The 21032-nt window shown below is 36.3% G+C and overlaps 1 protein-coding gene across 2 annotated transcripts in view; it reads right to left on the bottom strand.

The window, feature by feature from the left end:
- LOC106078928 (uncharacterized) overlaps positions 1 to 21032 on the bottom strand; it is a 50192-nt gene that overhangs the window by 16049 nt on the left and 13111 nt on the right. For both annotated transcript variants that reach the window (XM_056017498.1, XM_056017497.1), the window contains exons 7-16: positions 20774 to 20835; positions 17774 to 17899; positions 15833 to 16002; positions 14049 to 14215; positions 13309 to 13413; positions 12035 to 12272; positions 9432 to 9543; positions 8034 to 8090; positions 5574 to 5649; positions 817 to 920 (exon numbers count right to left, since the gene is read on the bottom strand). In XM_056017498.1, coding sequence (XP_055873473.1) covers positions 817 to 920; positions 5574 to 5649; positions 8034 to 8090; positions 9432 to 9543; positions 12035 to 12272; positions 13309 to 13413; positions 14049 to 14215; positions 15833 to 16002; positions 17774 to 17899; positions 20774 to 20835 — 1217 coding nt within the window. The remainder of the gene's footprint in view (positions 1 to 816; positions 921 to 5573; positions 5650 to 8033; positions 8091 to 9431; positions 9544 to 12034; positions 12273 to 13308; positions 13414 to 14048; positions 14216 to 15832; positions 16003 to 17773; positions 17900 to 20773; positions 20836 to 21032) is intronic.

Below are 21032 nucleotides of genomic sequence, written 5' to 3'. Positions count from 1 at the left end.
TTGTATTTCGCTACCTGTTATGACTGAAATACAACGCTTTTTATTGTTTGTCACAAGAAAATGTTATATGTGGTATACAAGTACTAGGTGCATTTTAGTGACGGTACGCACCGGTAAGGCATAATGGGCACATTTTTGAATGAGGGGGAAAAATTATTACTTTTATTGTAGTTCAACGTTTATAATTAATTTAGTAGTACTTAAAAGAAAGGCAATCCATCACTGAGTACCGGCACTTATTATTTTACAAAAAGAAAGCACTTGAAGTACTACAAAGGAATTTAAGTTTATAATGCAATTTAAACCTAAAAACTTACCGACTGTGTTTAAGTCTCTCGAGAACTAGACTCTAAATCTAGACAATATTGTTGATGCAAATGGAACTAAATTTATCTTTATGATAGTTCAATATATTTTAAAAAACCTTAATGTAAAATATTTATTAAAAAATACAAATAGGTTATGTTGGTGCTAGAAAAAAAATTACTTCCTAGTGGCAGCAAAAGAAAATTTATGTCAAAATAAATCATTCCTAGTCTTTAAAAACAATGTTTTTGGTGAAAACACATTAAAATTGATTTTAAAAAAACGTATGTTACCAAATGGCAACTCTCCAAGATTAAATTATAAGCAAAAACAATTTGTAGGACAGAATACAAAACAACTTACTTTTTGTAAGCATGGACAATAATATCGTCGATTCGGATACAAAAATGAGATAAAATCAATGATGGTATCGTTGATTAGGAGAGAAAGAGCTAGTTTACTTGTTATTGATTTTTTTTTGTGTGTGTATATCTTGGAATAAATTCTTACCATAAGGACAAGACTGCGCAGAGAAACATTGCTTATTCTGGGTTTCTTTACCTTCACCCTCACAAAATTTACCATTCGTTGTCGGTTGTGGATTGTCACATAGTCTGTTCAAACAGTAAAGGAGTTAAACAGTTAAAGTAGGCCTGAACACTGACAAGTGACCTCGCAACCTGTGGGTAGTTTAGACCAATAGCTCGTTGCCAAGTCACAGGCCGACGTCATTGATACTGATGTAATAAGTGGCGCCCAAATTTCTTCAGCCCGCGGGTCAAATAAATTCCCTACACTCTTGTTGCGGGCCGCATCATTGCGTAAACGGAAATAGAGCAATAGAGGAGACGACATTTTGATTAGAAAGCAAATATTTCATTAAAACAGATACTCTTTATGTATTTTATGCACAAAGCTACCATCAAGCTACCTCTTACGCTGCTACCAAATAAATATGTCAACCAAAACACGGTTCGGTAATTTTCTATCATATATTTTACATTCCCATTTACTGTATTGTGGACAGAAGTTCTGACGGGCCGGATAGACCCGCAATTTGGGCCTGAAGTCGCCCGCTTGCCGTATTTCGGGCATCACTGGTGTAATCTGTCCGTTGTAAAACTAATATTTTTTTTTATGGAAAGATATCAAACAGTTAGAAACAAAAACTGATGAAATTGCGATCTATTGGCAGATGATTAAAATAATCTATTGGCAGATGATTAAGACAATCTATTGGCAGATGGTTAAGATAATCTATGGCAGGCGGCGATGGCCAGTGTAGCACCTGCGACCAGCACTGGTATGTGATGTATTTGAATGTGAAGTGGAGATTTACTGGATGATGGAAAAGACAGCTAAGAATTGTGATGCTGCAGTGCGAACAAGTGCACTAAAATGATCATATACCTTTTCAAAAACAAAGCCTAACAACACTTTCTTAAAGACGTACACCAGATACACACACACACACACACATATTCAAGCTATTTATAGCTCGTCCTCAATGAATGAAAATCTTTAACAGACTAGTGTACAATTTGTACATTTATTCTTCCCCTAACCCACCAAAAAACAAACACAAAAAAACGTAGTTTAGATCAGCTGTCTGGAGATAATCCACAAAGTGACAAAAGAGACGAAAAATACTATCCAACAATACCAATGTGTCTAATCAAACTCACATGAAGTCATACAGGCTTAATTTTTTTTCCCCAAAAATGTGTTAAGTTTCTAGTGATACATGTTTACAACTTGGAATCTCCGTGGACTCAAAGGCGCGCTAGAGTCCCGAAATTAAAAATCCCTGTCTACACCAGGTTGAGTGGTAAAGCGCTTTGCCTCCGAACCGGAGGTCCCGGGTTCGAATTCCGGTGTAGACTGGGATTTTTAATTTTTGGATCTTCATGGCGCCGCTGAGTCCACCCAGCTCTAATGGGTACCTGACAGTAGTTGCGGTAAAATTTAAAAACGGTTCGTCGCTGTGCTGGCCCCATGACACCTTCCTTAACAGTAAGCCATAGAAACAGATGACCTTTACATTATCTGCCCTATAGATCGCTTGGTCTGAAAAGTGGACTTTAATTTTCTTTTTTATAACTTAATTTCCAACGCGTTTTACTTAAGTCATCTAATAATAAGGTAGAGCTCAAAGGGGGGGGGGGTGCAACTTCAAGTTAGAAATATAGTCCTACAGTGCTTGATGGTAGATGCTATGTCGATATAGAGCAGACTACCTTAAAAGACAATAACAGAAAATCCTTATGCAACTTATTACAGGTTTGGAAGTCTGAAAAAGTGTATGTGTGTATGTTACGTCTTCATATTGGATGAGACTCTTTAGACATGAAAACGACAAATCACAGTTTATAAATACTTTAATCTTTATTAATACTGAAAACACTTTCTTGTTCATATTCCTCCATTTTGATTCTTCCTTCCTTTCAACACGCAATCGCACCATTTCACATTCACACTAAGATGCGCACGTAACACCCCCCCCTGTTTAACAAGTTCGATGCACATCGAACGTCCAAAATACAAATCACTGAATATATTATCAGACTATTCGAAGTTAAAAAAATCGGTAACATATAAAACCATAATGTAATAACTAAACAAAATCAAACACAATGTCATGTTAATACCAATACAATCTCAACATGAAATAACAATTATATTCATCACAATAATAACTGTTATTATGAGCAATTGAAACCACTTCTGTTAACATTTATCTATAAGTAATCATATTTCTATCAATACAACTCCCCACTCATAATTGTATGCCTGTACAAAACACCATCATTCCAGTCGTAATCAAATAGTTAACAAACAAAGTCTATCATGCTCCATGCATATTGTAACAACAATATTCAATTCATTACACATATATTTATTCATTGTAGAATAGAACAATAAATAATGTCCATCATTCCTACCTTTTCTAATCATATCTATATAATTCTAACATTATTGACATGCCATCCTTTCCGCTTCCCTCCTTTGCAATGATGTCCCATTGTGATTCTACTACCTAATGATCTAGCTGTACTGTTTTCTAGGCTGCTAATATCCCTCTCTTTTCTCGTATACGCCTCTTCACTATTGTACCTTGAATCCTTAATTCTAATTAACTGTTGACACTGTCTTCTAATATGCCCCCTTCTCCCACAATTAAAGCATAAGATGTATGGATTTGTACGTCTGTATGTGGGCTTATATCGCTTTCCCTGTACCACTGATTGCCTTACTTTACTTTGATTTGGACCCATTCCTATTGCATTGCTTTCTACCTTATCTGTTAATTCTTTCTTCTCGTGCTCTCTGCTACCCATGTCATCTGATGTATGAGATCTTATGTCTTCTTCCACATCCCCATTTCTACCTCGCGTAGACTTTATCCCATAATATTTCTTCCAATTCTCAATCTCCCTTACTGAACATATTTTCACCCCATGGATATTCCCAATAATTAAATCTATCTCACCCTGATCTACAACACAAGCTTCCACTGTCCCCTTAACATACGGTGTGTCTATACTAACTTTAGCAATCGGTAATTGTACAATATTCCCATTAAACATAACACACTTCCTAGATTCGCCTGTATATTCATGGTCTTCCACTAAATTCTTATTCACTCCAATAATGGTGCTCCCAGTATCCCTGATGGTCTTGGCTGCCTTGTTCCCTACGAATGTCTGAAAAATCTCCAATGTTCCAGTATCAGATGACAATGATAAGCCTTGCTCTATTCTACCTTTCTCCCAGTCCTTTCTTTCCTGTCTGTTTCCTTGATATCTTCCGTTGCGGCTATCATTTTGTCTTTCATATGTACCACTTCTATACTGTCTATCCTGTGTCTCCCTTGTTCTGTGAGAGTTATTCTGTGTCTCACATGTTCTGTTAAAGGCAACTATTTCTTCTATATCACTGCCTCTAGATAATTTCTTCTCGGGATGTGCCACTTTATAAGCCCTTATCAGTCTTACTATGTCTTCTATGGATTTCGGTTTCCTCTCCAACAGAAATATTTTTAATTCCTCCTGACACTCGTACATCACTTTGTCCAGCATGAGAAATGTCTTAAGACTGTCAAAGGTTTTTTCTACCTCAGCGGTTTCTATCCAGTTATCGAAATGGCTGCTCATTTTGTCCAGGAAGGTCTGCGGGTCATCCTCTGGTTCTATCTCACAATTAACAAACTGTTGGCGATAGAAAGCTTCTGTTTTCCCGAAAGTTCTAAGTAGTTGTTCTTTCACAATGCTGTAGTTACCCTGGTTCATACATATTTTTGAAGGCACCTCCGCTGTAAATGATCTCGACAATAAGAATGTCCATTTGTCTTCAGGGTACTCCAGTTCTCTCATTTCTATCTCGAACTTCTTCAAAAAAATGTCTATGTCCATTTTGTCTTCGTTGAATATCAAACCTTTATATTTTGCCAGTTTATTCCCTGTAGAGTCACTCTTTCTTTTATCATTCTCTTTTCCTTGGTCTGTTTTTAACTTTTTCTCTGCTGTCTCTTTTTCAAATGCTAATCTTTCTCTTTCAACGGCGACCAATTCATTTTTCTTTTCCCTTTCAATTGCTACTATCTCCTTATCCTTTTCTCTTTCTCTTTTGTCCTCCTTATCTAATCTCTCCTTTTCTTTGTCTCTTTCCATCGCTAATCTCTCCTTTTCTTTGTCTTTTTCCATCGCTAATCTCTCCTTTTCTTTTTCCCTTTCTCTTTTGTCCTCCCTATCTAATCTCTCCTTTTCTTTGTCTCTTTCCATCGCTAATCTCTCCCTCTCCATTAACCTTTCCTGTACGTATTTTCTTAGTTCTGCCCCTTCAAGCTCCAACAACCTTCCCTCTTCCTTCAACGCTGCTACCTCAGCCTTGTCCACCATAGTTGATTACTAATAATATCGAATCGAATGTTCTCCTGTCTCTAGATCTAGACTATACTATCTCTACTGTCTGCTGACAGGAGATCCCCTGTGAATAGAGGGATACGTGGGTTACCTTTGCGTTGGGCGCCACTTGTTACGTCTTCATATTGGATGAGACTCTTTAGACATGAAAACGACAAAAACAGTTTATAAATACTTTAATCTTTATTAATACTGAAAACACTTTCTTGTTCATATTCCTCCATTTTGATTCTTCCTTCCTTTCAACACGCAATCGCACCATTTCACATTCACACTAAGATGCGCACGTAACAGTGTATTTATGCTTAATTAGTGTGTAATGGATGAGGCTGGTGAGTGTTTTACCTTATTCTGTAGTAATGTGTAGAATAACAATCTGACGGACACATCCAGCTAGACCATTCGCCCCAGCTCCCATTTCCTAAAATACATTAGAGAGTTCTATTAACAAAGATTTTATTAGGGACAAAAGCGTACTCACTTAAACTATAAAAACTTTGTTTTAAGTGACTTGATATTTAACACTTCTGGTGTGGTTCAAGTCTAATCAATACGATTCACAGCGAAGTTCAAGATGCCAGCGAAATTTAAGATGCCAGCAAAATTTAAGATGCCAGCGAATTTTAAGATGCCATCGAAATTTAAGATGCCAGCGAAATTCAAGATGCCAGCGAAATTCAAGATGCCAGCGAAATTCAATGTGCCAGCGAATTTCAAGATGTCAGCGAAAGGGCAATAACTAACTCGAAAGAATTAATCAAGTTTTCTACATTTAGAGGTACAGATAAAGATGTGAGAAAGAGAACACAAGTCAAACTATAGCAAAAAATGGCTTTGTCTGCGTTTAGTGTGGAAAAAAAGTGTAGGTTACAGCTAGGTCTGCGTATCCTTGTGAGACATTGCAATTTTTCGACGTCAACCCAAAGACTAATCTTTTGGCTGCAATGTTGGTGTTGCGAAGCTGGAGATATGGAAATATGTATGTTACCAAAAACAAAAACATTTTAGTCGCGTTGGGGTAGATGTAGCAGTCTCAAGAACAAAAAAAATTGAGGGACATTGTGCTACACTGCCACCAGTTTTACAACTATTGGTAGTGGCGTGTATTTTGGGGTGGGATGAGAAAGGTTGGATCATTCTATTATCGACATCTGGCTGGTGAATACGAATGAACAAAGACTGTCTTTTTATGGAGTCTAGATGGTGTAGGCGTAGCTATGAACCAAAGGGGTTCATGGCCTATGTCCTGGTTAGGACGGTCCCTCATTTTGCTACATTCAATTCTTAGTTCTTTTATAATTTTCTGTAATTAAAATGTGTTCCCTTGAGTTGCGTTTCTATATTGTAAGGATATGATTAGGAATATGGCGCGAAAACAGATTTGTTTCATCAAAAGGGTAAACCTTTTGCTTTTTTTAACATTGACGTGACTATTAAAAGCAAGACTAGGATTTAAACTGTAACGAAAGTAAACATAGAATACTCTTGGCAGCTTAGAGAAAGGTCGGATTTAGTTTCGGAAGTAGATATTTAATTTAGCGACATTCGATGGTTCCCTTCATTGCGTATTCAACTTCTGGTTCGACATCGTCCATCAGCGTCCAGTACCTTTATAGTGTTGACCATTCGCATGTGTTAGGTGTTTATTTGAGAGTTACCTACGTTTAGATTTATCTGCACATGACACACTGCATTTTTTTTCTTCTAGTTTTACGAGAAACTACAAAACAAGTTACATAATCTTTTTTTTTTTAATTAATTTCTCCTTTCTGAAAGTGATAGCAGGGCTGGTCGTAGGCATAGGCAAACTAGGCAGTCTCCAACGGCCTCTGATTACTTAAGGCCGGCCCTGGTGATAAAAGTCTATCGTCTCTAATTGCACAAAATGTTCATATGCGTTTCTATTTATTCATTCACTTCTTAACTGATAACAAAACAAACATTTGGGTCGAGTTCGGGAATACCCGCTGAAAGCGTGTTTAAAAAAAAAATATAAAAAAATTTAAGATGATTGAATTTTGAAAAATCATACAGCCCAAACCAGAGTTCTCAAATTGTAACCGGTTAGCAAGTTTGTTTTTTTTTTTCTTAAAGATATACATATACTGTCAAATGGCTAGGGAAATAATTCGACAAGTTTTTCTAAATATTCTCCAGTGTTCAAACTCAAACAAGTTTCCATGAAGTGCTTGTGAGCTTATAAGAAGTATTGTAAAACAAGCACCATATATAAATATAAACTACATTTTTTTAAAGTTTATATAAAGGGGAAGAGCTCGTCCTTAAAATTCTATCTTCCAATAATGTACAAGTTATTTCCCTTATTCAAGATTGAACAAATAATTAATTACCAGAAATTAATTAAATAATTGAGTATTTTTGTTCATTGGTTTATGTTCTGTTAGGTAAAATAAATAATTGTTCAAAGTATAAACCTTATCCGAGAATGCGTGAGGGAGAAATAGCGTTAACAATTATTTAACGGAACTACACACCACAAATTTAGCCATTTCCGTGAATACTGAAGTAATAGTTTCCCTTGTCGCTATTAAAGAAAAAATGAATTAGCAGTAATTAATTGTTTAATCGGTTACTTTTTAAAATTAATTCATGTGTTATCTATGGCAATGAATAAATGTGCGAAGTTTCAGCTTGATCCGAGAATTGGTGTGGGAGAAATAACGTATACACACTTTTTACCAGACAGACGACCAGACAGACAGACAGACTGCGTGCATTATTTTAACTTCATCACACATAATCACATATACAACGTAGAATTTCTTAAAAATAGGTAATACCTACTGCTTTTGAGAGGGTAATGCCCAATGTCTTCATCCACCAATCCATCATTATCGTTGTCTGTGAGAAGAATATGTGAGACGAACAATACAATTAGTGTAGTCACAATCTATGTTTAAATGTCTTTTCGTAATGAAAGGGACATCACTGGTATGACATTTCTTAGCAGATTTGGGGAAAGATATTGCATGGTAGGATTTGAAGAGACCAAAATGTTTTGAAGCACAGGACTAGGTACTTTATGTCATTGATAATAATAATAATAAATATATTTTGACCGATAAAACGGTAGATTTTAATCGCCCTGATCTGCTGTTGATTGATAAAAAAGAAGAAAAAAACGCTCCCAGTGTTGACATCGCCGTACCACTTTCTCATAATGTAAGAAAAAACTGAAATGGAAAAATAAAGGACATAAGATAACCTAGTCTTGTAAATAAGGCATTTATGGAAGTTAACAATATACCCCATTGTTATATCAAACGGAGGTATAATAACAACTGACCTCACAGATACCTTCATGGGACGGCTGACTTGTCGTGCGGTTTGCGTGCTAGACTGTCGTTCGGATTTATCGACGGTCGAGGGTTCAAATCCTGCCCGCTCCCATCCCCCGTCGTCCTGCGGGAGGTTTGGACTAGAAAGTAAACTATCTTCAACTCTGAAGGAACATCCGAATTATGTAAAACATTTTACAAACAAACATTTTACAAACATTCTCGTTACCTGTTGGACCTGCTGCAGACCTGCCACATCACCATAAAATTCTTCAGTGGAAACTGATAAAGGGACTACGATAAATGTTGTTTCCCTTTAACGAAACTCGACCCTGGCAGAGCCAGAGAATGAGCACTCGTTCGTTTCTAACATAATAATAATATCTTTATTATACACACCATGGAGCCCCTGATTATTACCACCAGCAACTGCCAATTATAGACTCTCGTTGCTAGATGACAACCTCGTAAGTGAAGGGCCACAGAAATAGATGACCTTATCCTCTGCCATATAGATCGCAAGGTCTCAGAAGGGAACCTTAAAGAAAGGGTAGAAATTCTTCCAGAGGTCGGCAATGAGAGATAGTCTCCTCTTGAAGCCCTATGCACGAAAGTCAATCACATACACATTTAGTGCTCACAGATTCTTTAGATTTCTCATTGCCTAATCCCACGAGGCAGTCCTTTAAATTCCTAAAAAACTATAGCCATTTACCCGTAAGACTAATTTGAAAATGGACTACATTAGTTAAACGCGGACCCATTAGTGGACATAAAGGAGGGCCGCCTCTGAGTTTGTGTTAAACATAAACTCTTTTTATAATCTTGTTAAAAATGTATTGGTACTGGTGTTCAATGCAATTGTTTCAAATTTTTTTTTAAAATCTTTATACCCATTACTGACCTTTTTCGTCAGGGGCCGTCTCTTCGTCCACAACACCATCACAGTCGTTGTCAATCCCATCATTAACATGCATTTCCGTTTTCTCACAAGGAGGAGCAGTTACTTTTGAATTCTTTAGAAATAGAGGAAATATACATTGTAAATCAGGGGTTCTCAACCTGTGGGTCGCGACCCCTTTGGGGGTCGATTGACCATTTGCCAGGGGTCGAATAAGACCATCGAAAATATGGATTGTTTTTGTCTACTCTTCTATTGCTGTATGTGTGTGTGGGGGGGGGGGTCGCGGAAGAGTGGGGGATTGTAAAAAAGGGGTCGCCGAGCTTAAAAGGTTGAGAACCGCTGTAATGTAAACGGTTAGCAAGTCCATGTCCAATATATATGTACTATGTACAATGTAGTAAATTATAAATTCGCTTAAAGGGAAACTCCCATGGTTTTAACCATTTTTAGCAGCCCCCGAAAAAGCAAAAGACGCTATTAGTTTTGTGTGGTTTGACTGTCCGTCCGTACCGTTTAGATCTCATAAACTAGAAAAGATATATTGAAAATCCGACATCATGATATTTTAGTCCATTAAAAGTTCTGATGCAAAGGCTACTTTTTTTTTCTAAAAGGGAGATGACTATTTACAATATTTTTAACACATTTATGAAAAGGATTTTAGATTTTTTTGTAAAATTTGGTAAGATCTGTCATACTATTTATTAAATTTACAAAAACAATGTTTATTTTTTTTTAAAAAGAAGAAAAAATCTATTTTATATGCATATAAGTGAAACATAATTTAAAACAACAATTAATAAATAGTTTTTCACATTATTGCGTGAACTGCAGCTCCTTACTATATACAGAAGACACATAACTAAAGGATTTTTTTCTTCGGAAATGTGTTTTTTTTTTTTTTTTTTTTTGAGACTTTGAATAAGAGATTGACCCTTTTTCAAAACAATTACACAAATTAGATAATCATTAAATACAATTAGATCAATCAGATAATCATTACACGACATCAGCTTGGCCAGGATCACATTTAGCTTCATCTTCACTTTCACCTATCCCTTGGTCTGCAGGACCGTTGTGGCACCACACAGGATCTGTCAACCTTCTTTCTCCATTCTTCCCTGTCATTGGCCTTTGATATAATTTCATTCTCATATTCTTTCTGAAAATATTGAAACCTGACTTTTTTACCTGCATGAGTGGCTCACTATTGGGTTCGAATTTGAGTTTATGTTTTCACACAAACTATCTTTGTAACCATGTTATGTGTTTTGGTTTACAGAAAATGAATATGTAATTCTTTTTAATTTTTTTTAATAATAACTTAGAAATTGATATTTTTACTGACGTAATTTTTCTGCGCATCCAAAACGCTCAGATTTTTAATGGGTTTCTATGTGACGTCACACAAACCTATTAATTTAATCTATTGACTTCTAAATAATGGAAAACCGTACAGTAACGTTTACAATCTCGAAAAATAAAAAGATCTAGGTTTGTGCAGTTAGATCTAGATCTCGTAAGCAAAGAAAAAAAAAAGGTATTAAGAGTAGATCTAAATGCTTGACTGACCATGGTGGTGTTTGTTTTCTCGCCTGACCATTCAAAACACAACAAACACTATCACTTGGTTGTCTTGTCACGACCGACTACACATAGAATATTCTAGCCTAACACTGACCAGTTTGTTAGAATCAGTCTGACACATGATCTATTGACTTTTTGGGACAGGAAGGGGTGCAGAGTTGGTTATTTTAATACTTATCTCTCTCACTCTCTCTCTCTATTATATTATATTATATTATATTATATTATATTATATTATATTGTATTGTATTGTATTGTATTGTATTGTATTGCATTGCATTGCATTGCATTGCATTATATTATATTATATTATATTATATTATATTTTATTATATTATATTATATTATATTATATTATATTATATTATATTATATTATATTATATTATATTATATTATATTATATTATATTATATATATATATATATATATATATATATATATATATATATATATATATATATATATATATATATATATATATATATATATATATATAACTGTACCATAGCTGTGGACTAGGTCGTCACTAAGCCTAACAGCCACTGTAAGAATAAAGCGATACGATTGGTTAGATATAGATTCGCTTTCAGTATTGCTGAGAGAAATGACGAATGCCTTACCTAAAAACAACATCTCAAAGAACCATGAATTTCTAGATGTCAAGTATTTATTTTCTAATTTATTGAACATCAATTTTTGTAATCGTCAAAAAATGGTAACATGTTTACTATTAAAACTTTTTACGCAGACCTAAAATACCTCAATAACTAAAAGTTAAAAAACCATCAGAGTTTCCCTTTAACGAAATGAAGCATCTGGATTTTAAAAGTCGTCCTGCGGGAGGTTTGGACAGGAAGTAAACTATCTTCAACTCTGAAGGAACATCCGAAACATGTAAAACATTTTACAAACATTAATTGTCTAGTTTATTTTTAAAGTTAATTTTCAATAGTGTAATTTCGTTGTATTAAAAACAAGACAGGAGTAAATAGAAATTAAAAACCACTCACTTACTGTCGTGGTTTGATACGGCCGGGTAGACACCCCACCAGTGGTCCTCGCTGTGGTCGGCGGAGGGGGGTCGGCGAAGAGCTGTCTGGCCGAGTACATGTAACCGTACTGAGGGCCGAATCCGTACACGAAGACGGCGAATGGGGCGCTGTTGGCGGTGTGAACGTAGTAGACACCAGGCTTGGTCTGGAAGGTCAGCGTGTACCAATCGACTGTCCCGAACACGCTACGGCCAGTGTACCTGGAATCATCCGTATATTTACCTGACGTTTCAAGGCAGGGCCGGCCTTAAATAATTGGAGGCCCTAGGCGAAGTGAATTGTGAATTTTGTGTCCCCAAATCAAAATAGAAAAATAAAAAATAAACAGCGAAAAAAAAACACAATTTATTAAAAAAACATGGGTATTCCAACAAAAAATTGGGCTCAAGTTAAGCTATCGGAGGTCCTAGGCAGCTGCCTAGTTTGCCTATGAAGTCGGCTCTGATTTAGGGGTGGTGTAATCCTGTGCATGAAACTCTTCTGCTATATGGTAATAAAACTATTTATTATTGTATATTTATGAAGGAGTATTGCATATTTTATTTGGATATGTGTTCAACGGCTGACTTATGTCACTTCTCGCCCTCCCCATACCCAATTTGGACAAGGACGTAACAATGGACATTGCTGAAGGAGGATATGAAAAAAATAAATATATTTCTTGGAAACAAAGTTTTTATTTTTTGTTTCTTTTATAACATCCAAACCCCTCCCCCCCCCCCAAAAAAAAAAAAAAATCTGTATATATAATTCTCTACATCGCCCAACCATGCGGGACACCACGCACGCGCACCGACTCTTTAACCCTCGATGAAAACGTCACGGAAAGATAACATTTCTATTTCTGCAAGTCGTATTAGAGTTATCCCATGTAACTTTCGCGTCGACAGAGAGCGCGGCTCAGAAAAAAAAGAGGGGGAGAAACAAGTAATCTTTTCTGTATATATAATTCTCTATACCTTCGTTTCCTAACCGTGGCCACCACGTTTGCCCAAACCCACCCCATTTGAACAGCTGTGTCTTTCAGGAAGTGTTTACCCATCATTAAATAGCGGCGTATGCTACGCCGCGGGTATGCTAGTGAAGATTATTACGCCATAGCTCAAACCTTCAGTTGGACGTCATCAATGGAAACGGTCAGGGTTTGAACTCCGGCTAAGCTTGATTACAGGCCAATGCGCATACCAAGCTGCCATCCGTTTTATAGAATAAATTTTTAAAAAGAGATGTTTTTACCTTGCTTGTAGAGGCGTGTAGTTTATCATGAGGCTGTATCTTGCTCGCGTTTGAATCACGATGGAGATATAGTGCATTGTCTCATACTGATTCCAGTCAAACACACTGAATGAGAAAAGCATAAAGTTGATCAAGTTCTGTATATAGATCTAAATTCTAACGCTCTGGTGGCATAATACAGCTTTTTCTATACATGGGATGCAGCTGGAAGGGGGTGATATCTGCCAAGAGGGGCGTGACTAGTAATAGAGGGAGGGAGATCGAGGGGGCCAATGTACTATTTAAAAAACGAAAAGAAATGTATTTTTATTATTGTTTTCGACAATGAATAATTGTGTAAAGTTTTAAAGAATCCGAGAATGTCAAGTGGGAGGAATAACGTGTACACCATTTGTACCAGTCAGAGTGAGTTAATAGAAGCTTAGTAAAGTACAATGTTTCCAAAATTAAAATACTTTTAAGGATTTTTAGAGAGCACTATAACCCATCCAATTCTCATGTGTACCTGAAATTAGTTGGGGGGAAAGTAAAGGCATTTGGTCATTGTGCTGGTGACATGACAGCCTGCTCTTTAGCCGTTGGCATAATAAACAGATCACCTTAACATCATCTGCCCTATAGACTGGATGATCTGAAAGGGGGAACTTTACTTTATACATTGGATTTGATGTCATCGGGTTTAACTTTTGAAAACGCCGAGACAAATTAGCCACCAAATTCCGTTGTACCAGTTACATTACCTAAAAGCATAGGAGTCATAGTAGTGTAGAACAGGAGAAACCACTGTTAAGGCGGGGTCACCCCACTCGTATTTGTCAGAGGTGTTGTAACAAGAGGACACGAGCACGAAGAAGACGTAGATGGGCTTGTCACTTTCCAGCCTCATCGGGCCAAACTTCTGAGAAACCTAAAAATCAAGGGGAGAAACTCAGCTTAGTTGCACGAGCAGATTATGGTTCTTGGTGCTATTATAAGATAAATTGCTTGTAGTGAAATAAGATGAAGAGAGACAAAAAATGTAGTTGACTAGATCAGAGGTTCTCAAATTTGTTTTTGACACGTTGACCCCTTTATATAGTCAAAACCTGACACAAACCATAGTTTGAGAACCACTAGGCATACAGTTGTGACCTAGTATTAGAATGGGTCATAAGACCAGGGACCTGTACTGTACTGGCAAGTTAGTCCAGTGGTACTTTGTGGTCCCAATTATATTATCTAGGCTAATAACTATAGCCTCTAGATGTACAAAACTACTGAGACAGACAAGTAATAAGTCTGAGATTTCAGTTGCAACCAAAAAAAGGAAGTTTATTTACAAACAAAAGAAAAAGATCATGGAAAATATAAATGGAAATAAAGGCTCACAAAAGAAAATGACATAATGAAACAAAGCAAAGTAGCAAGACAGTTTCCGGTCAATATAATGAAAGAACCACCATCATAGAGGCACAATAATGCCTTATGATGTTTAGTCAGGTACAATAAATAGCAGCATAAAGTATGAACTAGATTTAAGAATGCGTTAAGAAGAAATAGCGTTAACAATTATTTTAGGGGACTAAACCCAACAAATTTAGCAATGTGAATATTGTAGTATTAGTTTCCCTTAATGCTATAAACAAAAAAAAGTAATTACCAGTAATTAATTGTCCCAATGGTTACTTTTATTAATGATTCATGACTTGTCAATGTCAATAAAAATGTTCACATAGTTACAGTTTTATCCGAGAATGGGTGTGGGAGAATAACGTGTCATACACATTTTACCAGACAGACAGAAACACAGACAGACAGAAAGACAGAGTGAGTTTGATATAAGCTTTGTAAGAAAGTCCCTCGTTCTCCACTGCACACTGCTGAACGAAGAAAGTCTCTTCCGAGTTATTTCTATGCCTCTGCACTGGCATCCTTCAACAAACACCTCTTCGAGAAGAAGGTTGTCAAATGATTGTCATCTTACTTGTGACAGTCTTGATAGTGCTGTCTATGAGTGAGTCTGTGACAGTGCTGTCTATGAGTGAGTCTATGACAGTGCTGTCTATGAGTGAGTCTGTGACAGCGCTGTCTATGAGTGAGTCTCTGACAGTGCTGTCTATGAATGAGTCTGTGACAGTGCTGTCTATGAGTGAGGCTGACTGAGTCTGTGACAGTGCTGTCTATGAGTGCGTCTATGACAGTGAAGTCTATGAGTGAGTCTGTACAATTGATCCAGAAGATATCAAAGAATGAACCCCAATGGTGGATAATATCCAATTGTTGTGAAAAAGCCGGACATTTTTGCACTTAAGACTAACGCCTGCCGGACGGAGGACACCAACCCAAAAAGGAGGACATGGCCTCAATTAACTGGACGTCTGGTAACCCTATATAAAAACCATAACATAGATTAGGTTTATGGAATGATTTAAGTATATTACGCGATATAAATCTCCAATACAGTAAGAAGTCTATGTTATGATTCAAACTACTAGTGTTTGCAGAGTTCTAATGACCAGAAAAACGTAGAACGCGAAGCACTCACAAACTTGGATGACCGGTCCGTCTTAAGGATGATCTGCTTTTGTCCAGGGTCATCAGTATAGTTGACCGTCGTGTTATCGGCTGTGGCGACCAAGAGCACGTCACTTCCGCTGTAACGCCCTTCGATGTGTGGGGTGATGATATTCGTACCAGAGGTGGGCAAAAGCATATCTGTATGAGAGGAGGGGGCAAGAAAGAAACGAAAGGGCATTAAGTACTAATGTATTACATTTTCAGGCCGGATTTAAGTATGTGGATCTTTAGTGGAGGCCCCTACAATTTTTCGAATGCTTTAATAAAGATCTTATATCAAAAAGCTATATTTTAGACGAAACAAAAATTTAGTTCCCGTACATTGGATCTCACTTTTTATTTGAAAAAAAAAACAATTTATGAAAATTTTAGCTTTAAAAAGTGTATATTTTTTTAGTTTGTACAGGGTAAGGCCCTTGGCAGACGCACCGTCGTAACTCTGGAGCTGTATTTATTTATTCCGAGCATGCTACAAGAGTACTCTTCTTCATCACGTCATTTTTGTCAGCCGTAAAAATACGCCAAAAAAAAAATGTTAGTAAAAAAAATGGTTCTGATACTTTGAAATTCGGATATATTTTTATCTCTTTTGTGAAGACCCCTTTGTCGTTGAGCCCCCGGGGCTGTATCCCCGTCTGCCCTCCCTTAAATCCGGCCGAGAGTTTTTTTATGCAGGAATAATCAAATATGAATGTACAAACAGAATATAAGGTGGTTCTTTGCACTTATAGAATAAAAGTTCAATGCATACATTTTGAAAAGGGTTAGGGTCAGTCAGGGTGTTTCTGTTTGTTAGTTGGCTTCCTAACCGAGGGATTCCAGGTTCGAATTTCCATGAAAGCTAGCATTTTTAATTTCAGGATTTTATTAGAACGCCAAATGAGTCCACACAACTCTATAGGGTGTATGACATGTTTTGAGGGGGAATAAGAGGTTGGTCATTGTGCTGGCCATATGACACCCTCGTTAACCGTCAACCATAGAAACTGAAGACCTTAATATCATTTGTTCTATAGAATACAGGGCCTCAAAGTGGAAATTTAGTTGCTATTAGCTAGGCTATATTGGGATAAGAACAATTTGTTCAGTTTGCAAGTATCTATCTATCTATCTTATCTATCTATCTATCTATCTATCTAACTTTATGTATGTATGTATATTTATCTATATACCTATATCTTCTTTAAGTTATTTCCCCTTTCAGACCAATCGCCTGCTTTTACTTTCTCCAACTAATGTTAGGTACCCATTAGAGCTGGGTGGACTCAGAGGCGACTCAAAGGCGCCCAAAGATCCCTAAGTTAAAAATCCCTGTGTTCACTAGGATTCGAACCCGGACCACAGTTCGAATCTAACTAGGTCAATTTACTATTGAATTCTAAAATGCATTGATATTAATAATGTGTAATCTTTTCATGATCTCTACACGAGGATTAAAATAGTTTGTTTCGTTAAGAGAAAATATGCTGTCATTGAAAGTAAGCAATCTATATTAGACAAGACAAGAGGCCACCAGATTTAACGTCTGAACACACTAAATCATATCCACCCACCAATTCCATTGTAACACATATAGGTGTCGCCATAGTGATAGAGACAAAATGCTTTTATTGTCTACTAAGCGCAGAGTCGTAGCTCGAGTGGGGGGGGAGGGAGAATTTAAAAATCCCCCCGGACCCCACTTAAGGGTAAGCCAAATGAGTGTTTTTTACATTAAATATTACGCAAACATGCAGGGGGGGGGGGGCTCAAGACCCCGGGCCCCCCAATGAAGGCAAATTCCTAGCTGTTGATTAAGCGACAGAATAACTGCAACTAGTATAGATCTATTGAAGATAGAATTATACATTGTTAGAGTGATCTAAGTAGATCTAAAAAGATATAGGTATAAACTATTTTGAGACGTTACCGGCTGCGATGTCTCGAGAAGAGTCCAGAATGTTTTTCTGAAAGGTGTCGCAAACGACTGAGCTCGTAGCCCCGTAGCAGCTTCCGCTAATAACACCGAGTGGCATTGACCCAGTAATACGTGTGCCTGGGGAGAATACAAAAAAACAAGGATTGGGGACTTTTAGAGATGAAGAGCGCAGGAAATTAGAGCCTATGTAAAAATACAACAGAGACAACAATGAGAGAGAGAGAGAGAAATAGAGAGAAAGAAATAGAGAGAGAGAAAGAGAGAGAAAGAGAGAGAGAGAAGGAGAGAGAAAGAGAGAGAAGGATAGAGAAAGAGAGAGTGAAAGAGAAAAGGAGAGAGAAAGAGAAAGAGAGAAGGAGAGTGGAAAAGAAAAGGAGAGAGAAGGAGAGTAAAAGAGAGAGAGAAAGAGAAAGAGAAAGAGAGAAGGAGAGTGAAAGAGAGAGAAAGAGAAAAGGAAAGAGAAAGAAAAAGAGAAAGAGAGAAGGAGAGAGAAAGAGAAAATGAGAGAGAAGGAGAGTGAAAGAGAGAGAGAAAGAGAAAAGGAGAGAGAAAGAAAAAGAGAAAGAGAGAAGGAGAGAGAAGGAGAGTAAAAGAGAGAGAGAGAGAAAAGGAGAGAAAAAAAGAAATAGAAAGAGAGAAGGAGAGTGAAAGAGAAAAGGAGAGAGAAGGAGAGTGAAAGAGAGAGAGAAAGAGAGAAGGAGAGTGAAAGAGAGAGAGAGAGAAAGAGAGAGAGAGAAAGAGAGAGAGAAAGAGAAAGAGAGAATGAGAGTGTAAGAGAGAAAGAAAGAGAAAGAGAGAGAGAACGGGAAAGAGATAAGGAGAGAGAAAGAGAGAAGGAGAGAGACAGAGAGAAGGAGAGAGAAAGAGAGAGAGAAAGAGAGAGAGAAAGAGAGAGAAAGAAAGAATAGAGAGAGAAAAAGAGAGAGAGAAATAGAGAGAGCATGAGAGAAAGTGAGAACGAGAGAGCGAGAGAGAGAGATAGAATGAGAAATATGGGATCAGTGAGATAAAAATTGACAGTCAGAGAAATAGATGCAATAAAAGAAGAAAAAAACAGTGCAATAAAAATTTACCAAGAAAATACGAGAAAGAATTAAAGGAGAGAGAGAGAGAGAGAGAGAGAAAAGAAGATAGCGAAATAATGAAATAAATGCAAGAGATATACGAAAAATAGGGACAGAAAAGATAGAAAGACATAGCAAGAAACAGAGAGAGAGAGAGAAAAAAACAAGAAAAATACAGAAAAAAAAAGAAAACAAAGAAAAAAAAAGCGTAATAAAGAAAGGAGAAAGGGCAAGAGAAAGGAAATATAAAGAACGAAAATATATCGAGAGAAAAAAAATAGAAAGTAAGAAAGAAAGAAAATAGAAAGTAAGAAAGAAAAAAATATATAGAAAGAAAGAAAATACATAGAAAGAAAGAAAATATATAGAAAGAAAGGAAATATATAGAGAGAAAGAAAGAAAATATATAGAAAGAAAGAAAATATATAGAAAGAAAGAAAATACATAGAAAGAAAGAAAATATATAGAAAGAAAGGAAATATATAGAGAGAAAGAAAGAAAATATATAGAAAGAAAGAAAATATATAGAAAGAAAGAAAATATATAGAAAGAAAGAAAATATATATAGAGAAAGAAAGAAAATATATAGAGAAAAATAAAGAAAGTATATATAGAGAAAGAAATAAAATATATAGAGAGAAAGAAAGAAAATATATATAAAGAAAGAAAATATATAGAAAGAAAGAAAATATATAGATAGAAAGAAAGAAAATATATAGATAGAAAGAAAATATATAGAGAGAAAGAAAGAGAATATATATAGAGAGAAAGAAAATATATAGAGGAAAAGAAAGAAAATATATAAAGAAAAAGAAAGAAAATATATAGAAAGAAAGAAAGAAAATATATAGAGAGAAAGAAAGACAGTGGGATGAAGAAATGAAATGAACGGAAGAGAAAGAAGAATTAAACAAAGAAAGTTTGTGTGGAAACACAAACTTAAAATCGGCCCCTGAAGTGGTCCTCCCAGGCAGGCTTCAATATTTTCAGAAAGAACATCCAAATGAAATTATATCAGAGACAAATGAGAGATAAGAATGGAGAAAGAAGGTTGACAGATCTTGTGTAGTGCCCCAACGGTGCAGCAGATCAAAGGATAGGTTCAAGTGAATGCAAAGTTAGATGTGAACCTGGCCTAACTAGTTCCCCTATTCAGACCTTGTGGTCTATAGGGCAGGTGATGTAAAGTTCATCTGTTTTTGTGGCCTACGGATAACGAGGGTGTCATGTAGCCAGCACAACGACCAACCGCCTTTACTTTTCCCCAACTAATGTCAGGTACCCATTAGAGCTGGGTAGACTCAGAGGCGCCCAAGGATTCCGAAGTTGAATATCCCAGTCTTCGAACCCTGGACCCTCGGTTCTGAAGACAAGTGCTTAACCACTGAACTAACGCGCCTCTCCAGGCCTAACTGAAGTCTTACAAGTAATTTAACTGTTTTGAAAAGGCTCAATCTCTTATTCGAAAGATCTATAATTAAATTATATCTAACATTATGACAGACATAAAAAAAACAAAACAAAACAAAAAAAAGTTTATAAGATTTTTATTCGTTTTAAGTTAGGTCTAACTTATAATGCATATTAATTAGCTTTTTCTCTTTAAAAAACTGCTTGCATAACTGATTTTAAAAATTAGATTTTTTTGCTTTCAGGAAAAAAAAAGTAGCCGTTGCATTAGAACTTTGAATGGTCTAAAATGATGTGATGTCGGATTTTCAATATCTTTTCTAGTTTACGAGATCTAAAGGGGACTGACGGACAGACGGACAGACGGTCAGACGGACAGACGGACAGACATTTCACACAAAACTAATAGCGTCTTTTCCCCTTTCGGGGGCCGCTTAAAAAGAAATAGAAAGACAAAGAGATACAGTGGAATGAGAGAAAGAGTGATCTTTTGAGATTGCCATGATTTCAAACTCACCTGTAAGCGAGCCTACTGGGTCTGTTTTGTTATGACAATCCGAGATTGAAAAACCTCCATCGCTGAGAAAACATGTTTAATTAATGTTAACTCAAGATCTACATAAACATATGATACAGTTAAATTTGTTGAGCTGCTAAAAATGGTTAAAATTTTAAAACATTTTCATCTATATAAAAAAAAATCCAAACAATATCTATATATATTCTCTTCATGACTTAACCATTCCTGACACCACCAAGAAGTCATGGAAAGATCA

This window comes from Biomphalaria glabrata, chromosome 18 (assembly GCF_947242115.1).
Source record: "Biomphalaria glabrata chromosome 18, xgBioGlab47.1, whole genome shotgun sequence".
Classification (NCBI taxonomy): Eukaryota; Metazoa; Mollusca; class Gastropoda; family Planorbidae; genus Biomphalaria; species Biomphalaria glabrata.
This window is presented reverse-complemented; position numbering and strand designations above follow the sequence as displayed.